The sequence below is a fragment of the Musca vetustissima genome, unplaced genomic scaffold (assembly GCF_032173495.1).
Source record: "Musca vetustissima isolate MV318-11 ecotype Yass unplaced genomic scaffold, APGP_CSIRO_Mvet_v1 utg27537, whole genome shotgun sequence".
Classification (NCBI taxonomy): Eukaryota; Metazoa; Arthropoda; class Insecta; order Diptera; family Muscidae; genus Musca; species Musca vetustissima.
In genome coordinates, this window is record NW_026882770.1 from 282,838 (window position 1) to 295,890 (window position 13,053).

A 13,053-nucleotide genomic window follows, 5' to 3' on the forward strand; every position below is an offset into this window, starting at 1 on the left:
TCACGCAGAAGGGTAAGGCCATGAATTCGATGGAAAGATCAAGTAGAAGACAACATCTCAGAACATTGTTCGTTAAATAGGATAAGATGCGCACAAGACCGACGCGCTTGGAAATCTTTTTTAAGCTCGGCTTTTGATTAGAATGGACAAAAAACTTTATTTCTGTCCGATTTTCTCGCGCCTCTGGTGAAAGGACAGTGCCCACATAATATAACCAATCCAATTAAGATCTTTCTTATGTTCTAAATTGGTTTTGTGGTCCTGATCGTTTTTTATAGCAAAAATTTGCAGAACCCCAGTGCTTGTCTGTTTTTTTATAGAATAAAATGCAGAAACTCAAAACATTGTATCCATATAAAGGCCTCGCCCAATTTTCGCTATTTTTAGAATTTTAGCCGCATTTTCTATCGACAAGGTATTATTTTCTATTGTGCTGAAGGCTGACGTACTTCTGTAAAAAAAATGATCATTATATAGCTCCCATAAGAATGTCCCGCCAAATTATAGATATTTTAAGGATTTCAGCCGGATTCTCAATCGAAAAGGCTCTAATTTGGCATTTCAGGGTTGTTTAGGCTGGCATACATGCCCATCCATGTTTTTACATAGATCCCTTATAAAAGTCTCGCCCAGTTTTCGGTATTTGCCCTTATTAAAACAACATATAGACCCTGATGTAGCACCTGCTAAATGTAATTGGCAGTGAACATACCATCTGTAAATAGCCTTCTTGACGCTTAATCGGTCTTTAACTTGATTTATTAAAAAATATTAGAATGTGCAATACTTCGATCTCTTCGAGTTCTTAAGTAGTTTCAAGAAGTATTTTCAATTTTTCAAAATTGTTTACACATGATATCTTTTGGTATTATTTTAATATGGGAAAATTGGAAGATATGCCTTAAAACCGTTAGCGGAAACTTTATGAATTAGACTCAAAGATGAAAGTATTTCTAGGGCTAATTAATGCTAATTGCAGTGTGATTTCTTGTCCAAACGTTTTTTTAATTCTAGTGTGCGTACAGTTCTGGTAAACCAAGCCCTGGGTCTCTTTGCATGACGGTCTAATTTGCTATTCAATCGAAAATATCGGTTTCACCGAAGGTCCTCCCAAATATTTCAACGTGATATCGCTGAATTTAAGAAATACATTTCTTGTTGCAATTTTCAATCGAAGTTATTTTTTTATTTTGGTTTCTCGTTTTGGTCCCGCCTTTTTATTAATTACTATTTCAATAATCTCAAATATAACATATGGTGTATACCAGCAGTAGATCGATGCATGCTCAACAATTAATTTTTATAGATTCGTACAAGTACACCCAATGTTCACGTGAAGTACTGAGGCGGTTTCAGTATTCTTAACATCTGATGACGGTTACTCTTAAAATTTAGTGCTTTATCACTCGACGTGTTCCATAGCAATTAAATTGATAAGCCATAATTCGATAAACCAATATTAGTCTTATCAAAAAAAAAATTTATTTTTTTTTTGAAATCTATGTCGAACAATTTAACGATTAAGCTACCGTACATAAAATAGATTTCAAAATCTAAAAAATGATTTAGAGATATCTTTCTTTTTTAACCCTTTGATGAACAATGAGGCTCTTGAGGTCTTTTGAAGTGGAAAGTCATTACTTTTTTAAAGATTTTTATTTATATATACATACCAATTGTGTTATGGAGAACTTAAAGAATCTCATCGATTTCAACAAACCTTTCCGCTTATATAATCCCTATAAAAGATAAAAACGCCTCCTACTAAATTTAGTACTCCTTATTTATAGAAACAACTCCTTATTACCATCCTACTCACCAACAACAGTTCTAATACCCAATTTCTGAGATCCGACCCCTCGAATTTTAAGATTTCTGATAAGGTCCTCAAAGACAAGAAATCCATCTTCGTATGTTTTTATCGACATTTTGTATTCTATTTTCTAAAGAAGCCAAGGCCTTTAATTTCCACAAGGAATTTCTCACTCCAAATTTGTCGCATATTATTATTATTTTCTTAACTAAATACCATTTTAATATTTTTTATTTTTAAAAATACTAATTCTCTAACTTGTGGCTGTTAAGAAAAAGAAGAAAACAACAAAGTAATATCTCTCTTTTTTGATAATCGTTACATATCTACTGATTACTACTGCTAAGCAAGTCAGTAAATAAGTCAAGCAGCGAGCCAGCGATTCACTTGGTTATTGCCTATGCATTACCATACGGATGTGGATGGTTGCGGTGGGATATAAGTTCTACTAAAACCCCATTTGAAAGTATAATTGTGTGCGTACACTTCGATGTGGTCGTTGCTGTGGTGTGGTGGATAAGCTGAGGCGTCTTGGGTGCTATATTTACGTCGCTTAGCCTGCCGTACAAACTTGCATACACACATACATTCGTATTAGCCGTTTCATATCTTCTCACTTTATCCCAATGCCGAACGCAGCACAACTAACTGTTGCTTGTTGACTTTTGGCGCGGGCTGTCACTTTTGAGACACTTTTGAGACTTTAGTTGCGTTGTGACTATCGTCTGGAAAGCAGTGAAATTTGGAAAATTTTGAAATCATAATTCGAAAAAAAAATATTTGAAATAGAAAATAGTGAAAAATATTGATCAAGTACTGAATGCATATTTCAAATGAATGAATAGTTTATTAATAATATTAAAAGTGAAATAGACTGAACAAACAGCTATAAAATAATGGTGGCTGTAACCGATCCCGTCAAGGTATAAATATTTGGTGGATTATTTTATAATTAGAAAAGCTTATTTAATTAAAAAAAGTAAAATACAATATTATCGAGTGAACTAATTATGGAATATTTCCTAAAATTGAATGTAAATATTTTCGGTATGAGCTATCATTAGAAATCGGATCATCCAATAATGATTGTGTAGACTTATAGACCTTAGACCTTCAGAATAATGATCCTCCTATTAAATTTAAAGTTTCATTCATTCACTATGTACTAAGGAAATCCAAAATTAAACTAAACCCTTTACAAAAAATTTTCATACTATTATTAAAGATTTAATTTCTTTTCATTTACTCATTGCGAAATGTAGGTGAGACTGGGGACCATTCGGCACTTTTTGTTTAGAGCTCTATATCTCAGTACTTGTTCATAGCTTCGGCATAGGCATAGCCTGGTAAATATCACCGCTATCAGTCTGATTGAAATTCAGATCCTCTAAAGTTATATTTTATTTTAATATGTGACTCAAAGTTTGACTTTTAAGGTTATATTTTCCAGCGGCGGGCGTAGCATTGTAAGGTAACACGCACCATCAGAAATAGTTCTTTTTTCTATCCCATTTTCGGCAATACAAGCACATTTGGTCTTATATATTTAATTTCGAATCATATTAAAGGATTATTTTTAAATATAAACTCAACAACATTTTAAGGATATAATATTTCACTATCTGTATATGGCCGAATGTGACCCACTTCAAAATGCCGAATCTACCCGAAGGTATTTTTTTTATAGTTTTTTCAATTAATTTCTAACAATCTTCTAAAAACATTATATTTTTAATTATTTTTATAAGAATGCACAATGTAATTAACTACTTTTTAATAATACTGCCTTAAAATATGAAAATTTTTATTCACGACATACTTACGAAATGGAATGGAAATATTACAAAAACATCTGTAAAGATACAAAAACACGTCCATCTAAATAAGCTAGAGATTTCAAACTTTGCGTCAGTTTATTATTTATTTTGATATTCGATACCTATGAATAAAATCTAGTGATGTACAATCAGAGCTTCATATCGAAAAAATCAATTGCCGAATGTGCCCGACGACGAAGGTGCGCCAGTCTCCCCTACTATTGAAGTTCGACAAGTACTAAATGACACTTATATTACTATATTTGGCAAACTAATATATCTAAATCTTTAATTTCTTTAAAAATTAAAATGTTCAGAAAAGTATATACTGCCCTATTGGATGAACGATTTGATCTGAAATCTTGTGATTTGGTGTGGTTATAGATAGATCTAGCTGTGAAGGTTTGAGAAACTTGTTATTTTGAAGTTCGTATTGTATAAGGATGTAGTTTTGGACATTTGTGTTATAAGTATAAGAAAAGTGGGGTGGAAAAAACTAGGAGACATTTGGGTACATCTATAGAATGACACATTCGTCATTTTTTATGTCTTAGTCGCATTTTCCTTTTTTCTGTAATCGGCATTTCGATTTCTCACACAATAGCTAATGTATTTGCAGAATATTTAAAATGTCGGCCCATAATGCCCGCTGGTATTGGGTTTGCAGTTTGGCATTTCATTTTCTTTTTATAGAAATTTACAATAATATGAACTCCGTATATTAGTTCCAATGTATTGGAAGCAATTTGGATGTCCATCTTATGATGAAGTATATAAAATGTTTGGCACGGCTGAACTTATCGGCGTTTTTATTTGTTTTTAATTATTCAACCCCATTTTCGAAATATTTATAGCATAACTTTGCAACTTTACACATATCCTTACACTACACCTACGATGTTTGGAATTGAAAATTGGATATGTCGTCCATTCTTTATATCCTCAGCCTTATGGCTAATAATGGTCTAAACTCTTTCATACGGCAAAAATGTGCTTCATCGAAATGAAGGTTTTAGACCCCATTTTTTCTTTGGACCAAATCCGTTTCAGACAATTTGAGTAGATTTACAAATGCGCACGATAACTCTCGAGGGGAGTAACTCTCGTTCAAGTTGGAAGACTGGAATATCGGTCCACTCCTTCTGGTACCTCAAAATTGTGCTAATTTTTTTGTAATAAAATGCGAACGGACTATCCGATTTGAACTAAATGCTGAAAGATGGGATTTCAATCCACTCCTTCTTGCATATCCCCCACATAGGGAAAACATTTTGAAAACTTGTAAATCTCAATGAGAGCGACCGGAATATTCACACAAGTGTTAATATTAACCCAATGTCAAGATAATGGAATGTCTACTTTAATCTAAACTTTGCTACACATAAAAATTTTCCAAAACTGCTTTAAATTCTAAGATGAAGTCTATAGGGAAACCTCATTTGGAAACCCTTCAAAGATGGCCATCTCTTTGAAATAACCTGGACATTATTCAGTAAACCTCCGCAAACCTTAGGCTGATCTATCAGCAACACCAACTGGCATCTTTTTACTTGCTACATACTTGTTTATTTATATTTTTAGTATTCCCAAACAGGCCAATTAAAAAGACACCTGCATACGTACTTCGGTTTTATACCCTCCATCATAGGGTAGAGTAATACAATTTCTTTTGGGTATGTTATAAAATGATCGGAACTTTACGAAATATTTGCTTGTTTTTTATACATTCAAGTAAATGTCTTAAATGATCTTCAAATATATGGAAGTGGACCGACATGGTCCACTTCTCTGATACCTATCAAAAAAGATAGTAAAGATTTTTTTGACAGAGTTAATTTATAACATTTTTATCAAATCTATATCATGTCCATTTCGTAACTCCCCACCAATGGACAATATTTTGAAAATTAGTAATCCTAAATCAAGTCTGAAGATGTAATTCATTCGTCCATTACTTCAATGAATTCAAGTCATCAGAGAATACCAATAGCTAAGAAAGAAGAAGCACAAAGCTAAATAACTTTGCCGCTAAAACATTAAGAATTGTTTTTAAAAGGAATAAAACATTAATTCAGACCGCCAGAGTCTTTAAATTAAACAAGTGTTTTATTTTACCAACCACCACCAGTTCCTAATTAGCAACACGTAAGTATCGCCTGTATACTTGTTGTGTTGTCTAATATTCATATTTATTGTTGTTCGTCTTTGTGCAACAAATAATTTCGGTTCTAAAGCTACTCTGTAGATTTAGAACCCCTACAAGTCCATACGCCTGTATCGGAACTTGTACACTTCTGATAATATTTGTATGTACGACACTTGAAGACGACATTTGATTCGTAAGCATAGAAAACATAAAGAACTTCTATATATAAAATTCTTTACTAAGCTTTCTATAGGCATTTTTGGATCAAATAGCCATTTAAAAAGTCTTTTGTTTTTTTATATCTAAAACGTTTTTGGAAGATTACACATGTAAATGGTGTAACTTATTATTATTATTTTAAAATCATTTCCATATAAAAACAAAATATGGAATTATATTCAAATAAGCATAACAATTATTGTAACTATTTATGGTTTTATTTACTATTACTCAGTTTTTTTGTATGACGTATTACAAGTCATGCCTCCAGTGCAAAATCTTGACAACTAATATGCATGTAAATGGTGTGTAAAATTATTTATTATTTACAATAAATATTATTATTATCATAATCATCGTCATTAGTAGCAGCAGCAGTAACAGCAACCCCCGTGTACTGACCGGTATTGACTTTTCTTCCTAATTAGATGAAAAAATACAGATGACTGGAACTGATGACAATAATTGCTTACCGGTTTTTTGCATTGATTTTGATTTTTTTTATTTCTGTTTTGTTTACATTTTGTAAAACTTGTGACACTACAGATTTATATTTTTAGTTTCAGTATAATTACCCAAACAATTGTAAGATGAACTGTTAGAAATCACAGTAAGATTCACGTGAAGTCTGTGGGTTTTTATTTGTTAAACTTAAAACGGTTCTACGACTTATAGTTGTATTTTTATTGAGGCAGGTATTGTAAAATGTGTATTTATCGTGATATCAGATAAACTATGTCTTTGAATTTAAAAAATCGAGATATATTGTCCGTCCGTCTGTTGTAATCACGCTATCTTCTGTAGAAATTGAGATAGGGTGCTAAAATTTTGCATAGGTTTGTCTTTTGTCTGCAGACAGGTCAAGTTCGAAGATGAGATATATCGGTCCACGTTTAGGCATAACTCCCATATAACAGTACCCCCCAAATTTCGGTATTTTGTGATTCTTGAACGCGTTTTTCAACCGAATACGCTGAAATTTGGTACATTGAGTTCTTATTGAGTACTAAATGTCTCCACAAAAAATTATAAATATAGGTCCATTTTTTCGGATTATATATATATATATATATAAACTGTAACCCGCATTTAGGCCTAGCCCCTGTGTGGGTGGTACTAGTACAGATATTTCCCATGTTCGAACTTGAGCTAATTTTGGAAGAAATAATAAGATAGGCAAAGTTTGGAAGAAATCAAAAAATTTTGAAACAAATTTGGTTCAAAGAAACATGGGGTTTAGGACCAATATTTAGAACCGTAATAGGTTTGTAGAAATGTCGGTATAGGTACACTATTTGGTATGTTCCCTATATTTTTATTTATAGTACCTGGCCGAACTTAACGCTTTTTCACTTGTTAAATATTACACTGCCTATCCTTCTATTATTTAAAAATATACAATTTTATTATTATTATTTTATTACTAAAATTCTTACATTTTATATTTGTCTAACATTGTCTCAAAAGGATTATTAACAGACAAATACTTACACCATGGCGTATGATGAATGTACACAAAAACAACAATCATACGCCATGTAGTTCCACATTGTGAAATTAGTTGTTGAAATTCACTTTCAAATCATTGCTTACACTACACATTTCTAAACACCCACAACAATTTCAAAAGGTGTGTTTTGTTGTTAACAAAACAATGAAACGTGAGTAATTTCGATAATGATTTGTATTTAGTCGTGTCTTCTTGTTGTCTAAATGCCAACACATAGCAAGACCGCCTTTAGCATAACTGATTATTAAGTAATATGCAAATAGGCTGGTTGATATGAGAAAGTGACAGTTTTATAAATATTAATCACTTGCTTTGGAGACAATTTAAGAATACATTTTTATATGTAATATTGTGTAAATATTGTGTAATTTTGTATAATCATTTAATGATTGTTTAAAGCAATGATCATACCCTACACAACTATGTTGTCAGGGTATTATAGCTTTGTGCAGCCCCAAGAGTTTGTAACGCCTCGAAATATTGGTCCTTGTTATTGGTCACCTTTAAGTATACCGATCGTCATATCTCGACTAGCTGAGTCGATCTACACATGTGTGTCCGTCCGTCCGCCTGCCCTTTATAATTTGTAAACACGATACAGGCCACAGTTATGGACCAATCTTCGAAATTTTGCATGTAGGATGGGTTCTGGCTAATGAAAACCCATATTGTTTTTGGTAAAGATCGTTTAATATTTAGGGGATGAAATGGACCAAATACTTAATTTTTGTCTGTTTTTCTGGTCGCTCTAGAGGCCGCAATTATTCTCCGAACATCGCGAAATTTTACATGGAGAAGAGGATTCGGCCAAAGAATATGCAGGCCTGCTTTCGTAAAGCTCGGTTATAATTTAGCTGGTCAAATGGACCCTGACTTTTCTGTTAAAAATTACAAAATTTGTATTCTATGGCGTATAGATTTACTCCAGAAGGATATAGACCCGAGAAGTGTATCCAAGAGGAGTGGTTGACCTTTAAATTGATACCAAATATAGTAATGTACCTACTCGGATGTGGAAGTTACACTCAACTATTTACAGGTGCTTACGTATTCAGATATTATTTAGTTACCCATTACCACACAAGAAGGTGGAAATATAGCACTGATCGCTTTATATTTTCCATGAGGTTCCAATTATGGTCAAGGACACAGAAAGTTAGAGTTCCTTAATAGTTGTGGTCGGCCCCGTCCGACTATACTGCTCTGCTCACTGGTTTTTAATATAGGAATTTAATTTTTAATGGTCATTGAATATAATAACTAAATTATTAATCCTTGAAAATATTTTTTTATAAATCCACACCTCAGATACACCTTGAAAAAATATTCTTCAATATATCCACGCCATGAAAAATATTATTTTTTAAACCCCACCGATAATAGTCCTTGAAAGATATTCTATAACAAAAAAAAAAAAAACAAAAAAAAAACGTTTGTGTAAGTCCTTGAAAAAATATTCTTAAAAATCCAACACCTTGAAAAAATTATTATTATTTTTAATATTATAACTGAATTAACTATCATTTACCACCAATGTCGTCATTGCAAACAAAACTTCATATAAAAATCGACATTGAAATAAGCTTTAAGTTTAAGTGAAATTCAATAAACGTAATTAAGCTATCCACATGAATTTGATTGATGTTCAACTGGTGGCCGACACGAAAGGAGTGCACCCACAACAATGCAAACGCTAAAAAACAAACAGAATGCAACAAATGTCAAAGGCGGGGGGAAATGCAGTTAAGTCTGTATGGCACGCGACAACAACATTTAGTTAAATATTTCCCCATAGTTTGTTGTTGTATGGACGATGATAATGTCGTTGTTGGCGTTGTTGCATTTTCACTGCACAATATGCTAATATTGGTGATAATAATAACGATAAAATGTCGATGTGTAATTACAGAGAACAAAATGTTTTGCAATAAAATTTTACTTTTCCTTTGGAATTATAAAGCATTTCTAATTAATTAAGAAACAAATGAGTTTTAATTGTGTTGTTTTCTGTAAAATGTTCTAGTGGAAATAATTAAAAATAATTGTGTAGTGTCTTCGAAGTTAATGTGTCCTAGGGAATGCGATTTTTAAGAGAATATTTTTTCAATGACTATTTCGATGAGGCATATTTCTATCGTATGATGAAGTTCTTTAGCCCGTCTATGATGAAGGCATTAAGTTAAATTGACATGCCAATTTTTGGAGCCTCATATATATCTATGCATAAAATGAAGGTTCATGTTTTGACACAGCCGCCATGTACTTAGAGTGCCATTTTTCCAAAGTAGCCTAATTTTTGAGGTTTTGGAAGCTGATATACATATTTGCAAATAATGATCAATACAGGGCCATAGTATATCCCCTATATAAAACTCCCGCTCCATTTTCAGCATTATCCGCAATTCTCTACCGAATTAGCAGTAATTTCATACCCACCAAAGTCTTGGTATTTTGAAGGTTTTAGCCGCATTTCCCCACCGAAGTTGCAGTAATTTTGTAATGCGGGTATTCGGAAGCAGACATACAACTATTGAGAAAATGATCATAATATATCCATGTTTTGGTGTAGTTCCCATATGAAGGTGTCGTTCACATTTAGATAATTTCAGAATTTTATTCAGTCGAGAGTGCTATACTTTGAAATTTTACAAACTGACGTACACATAGACAGAAAATTATTATAATAGGTTCATATTCTGATATAGCTCCAATATAAATGTGCCGCCGCATTTTTGTTATTATGAATATTCGCCACCAAAGTAGCTGTAATTTGGCAATCTGGATTTTAAGAAACTGGTATAACGGTCCCATCTCACTTACGGTAGCCGATTTCCCCGTCAATTCGGTCATTCTATGTTCTTTGAGAATATATTCATAGAGCGACATAGTATTTATATAAATATTTGCCCCATTTTCGGTATTTTGAAAATATACCCGAATGTCCCCAACTGTATTTTAATATTTAGCAGGTCAAATAAACCCTGCCTTTTGTGTAAAAAATACAAAAATTGTATTCTACGGCGTATATATTTACTCCTGAAGAACATAGACCCGAAAAGTGGATAGTATATCCAAGAGGAGTGGTTGACCTTTAAATTGATACCAATTATTGCAATATTTGCATATTGCAATATTTGCATATTTGCAATTTTCCATGAGGTTCCAGTTAAGGTCAAAGACAACGCCTTTAATTTTAATGATCAGATAATAATTTTGGGATAAAGTGGGCCGAAAACTACCTTTTTTATGTTTTTTTCGAGTCAATCTACAGGCCGCAATTATAAGCCGAACATCACAACACATCCCACGGTGAAAGGAATCTAGACAAGTAATTAGGAGGGTTGTACTGCATATTAGAGGAAGAGGTGCTGTCTACCTCTAATCGGACAAGAGGTTGCAAATAATAAAATAAACATCCCCAGAAAGTTTGATTTCCGTGGTAGTTGTGTAGGGTTTCATATGATCGTCCGACTATACTGCTCGGCTCACTGGTTTTCACATTTCAGATACTTCTAAAAAACATACTTCTTTCCAGAATAATGTCATTATATGTCCCGCTTAATTTTTAATATTTCAGAGTTCCTAATATAGCCTTCTGGCATTAGCGTATGTTTTTAATTTTCTCAGAGTTTATACAACCACTAGCAGACAATGTTTCCATATAAAGGTCCCGACTTGGAAATTGTTGTTACGAACTTCAAAATGAAGAAAATGGAACTGAACCTTATATAAATGCCAAATTAAACTGTGGCACAAAATCGAGCTTATGGTCTGGGGGGTGTAAAAGTCCTTAATTATAGGGATGAAAGCCTTTTGTGAGTTTATTATGTCGCGATGAATTTCTTGCTGATAACTCTAAAATTCATTAAGTTAGAATCTATATATCTTTATTCGCGACTTATTTTTGAGATTTGAGGAATATTTTTATAAAACTCCTCCTTCTATTTCGAATCCTTGTCGATTTTTTCCCTTATTTTATTGAACCGACAGTTTGTCCTAATGTAACATTTATTCGAAATTTTTTAGTGTTTTTTTGAATATATGGAAGTCAAATAATCTCGCCTTGTTGTATTTACGGTTTAAGAAAATAAGGACGAAACAAATGCATACTCGAAATATAAAGAGGATATGTTTACAAAAATATTCCTTATTCTATTTCAATGAACACATATGACCTTAAAAATAACAAAGATATATAGCTTTATCTTCATTGCGAATTTGTCCTTCTGGGTTATTATTATACTCGCCAAGGGTTTTTATCGCCATAAGGAATTGTCCAACCTAAAAATCTTGTTGCTCAGTGTATGTAGGGGAGAACTTGTTGAATTAATGGACTTACTCCATGTGAACAGACACCGTATGCGCAACATTACTAACGAAATTCTTCATACGCATCCTGGTACCATACGCACCAAGCAACCAACTGAGAAGTATATCGACAATTGAGAACCAAAAAAAAAAAAAAAAACAGATTACACTTTTTTCTCTGTGTATTGTATAGTAATGTTTAGGGAAATGTGCAATTTTACACACACATACACATCAATTGCAACCGCAACGACGTGCGAGTAGAGAATAACCCCCCATCAATATATGGCATGTGTCTTGTGTTCACCACAACGACGACGATATTGCAATGTTGTGGCTTTGCCCACTTTTCAATTCTGCTGCAGACCCACTACCTTCGTTGCAATGACAGCGGTACTAAAAAGTGGGTGTGTAATGGATGGTCATGTGACCGACCGAAGGACCGACATATTATTTGTTGTTTTTTTTTGTTAAAAAGAAAGGTAGAGAGGCAAATAAAAATCATATTTATAGATTTAAATTAAAAGATATGAGAGGAGAGCCGACAGAGGTGGAGGAGGACAATTTTTTTAGTTACAATTTTATAGTGGCAAAGATCAACTCTTTCTTGTTGGCAGCGGCAATATTTATTCTTCTTTAGTTTTTCTTTTTTGCTATAACCTTCTTCCTTGCCTTTAAATTTTGTTTATATGTTTTCTTTCTCTTTTTTTGCTATATTTTTTGTACCCCTTTCTCTGTTTTGTTTATATGCCTTGACGTTTGTTTGTCGTAATTCAGTTGCCTTTAATTGAAATATTTTGTAAATAAATAATTGAAAATGCAAATAAACTAAACTGAACTGCATTGAATCGCATTGCTCGGGATGGTGGTCGTCGTCGGTCACCGCACACAAATTCGTTTGAATATTTGTAGTTTATTTATTTAAATTCTTAGGAAATGTAAAGATTATAAATTTTAGTTATGGTGGGACAATGGAGAAATGGAAATGTACCCTTCCCATAATAATTGCGCTATGTAAAATAATCGAGCTCATGGTCGGTGGAAGAGTGGTTGAAAAATTACTTATGGGCATGAAAACCTTTCAAGAATAAAAGGACGCACAGGTATTCGAGGTAGAAGGACAAAAGTCCTGACCCATTTTGCTTTTAATTTTTTATTCGCTCACTGCTCTTATTTATTATTTCATTGTAGTGTGCTTCAGTTAACTGCTTATTTCTAGTTTATACCTCTGACGTATTTC

General features: G+C 32.9%; 1 protein-coding gene across 1 annotated transcript in view; it reads left to right on the forward strand.

Annotated features, from left to right (window-relative positions):
* The first annotated feature begins 2,705 nt into the window (after window positions 1–2,705).
* LOC133329442 (facilitated trehalose transporter Tret1-2 homolog) overlaps window positions 2,706–13,053 on the forward strand; it is a 34,165-nt gene continuing 23,817 nt past the window's right edge. The window contains exon 1 of the mRNA XM_061537916.1: window positions 2,706–2,736. Coding sequence (XP_061393900.1) covers window positions 2,710–2,736 — 27 coding nt within the window. The 5' untranslated portion in view covers window positions 2,706–2,709. The remainder of the gene's footprint in view (window positions 2,737–13,053) is intronic.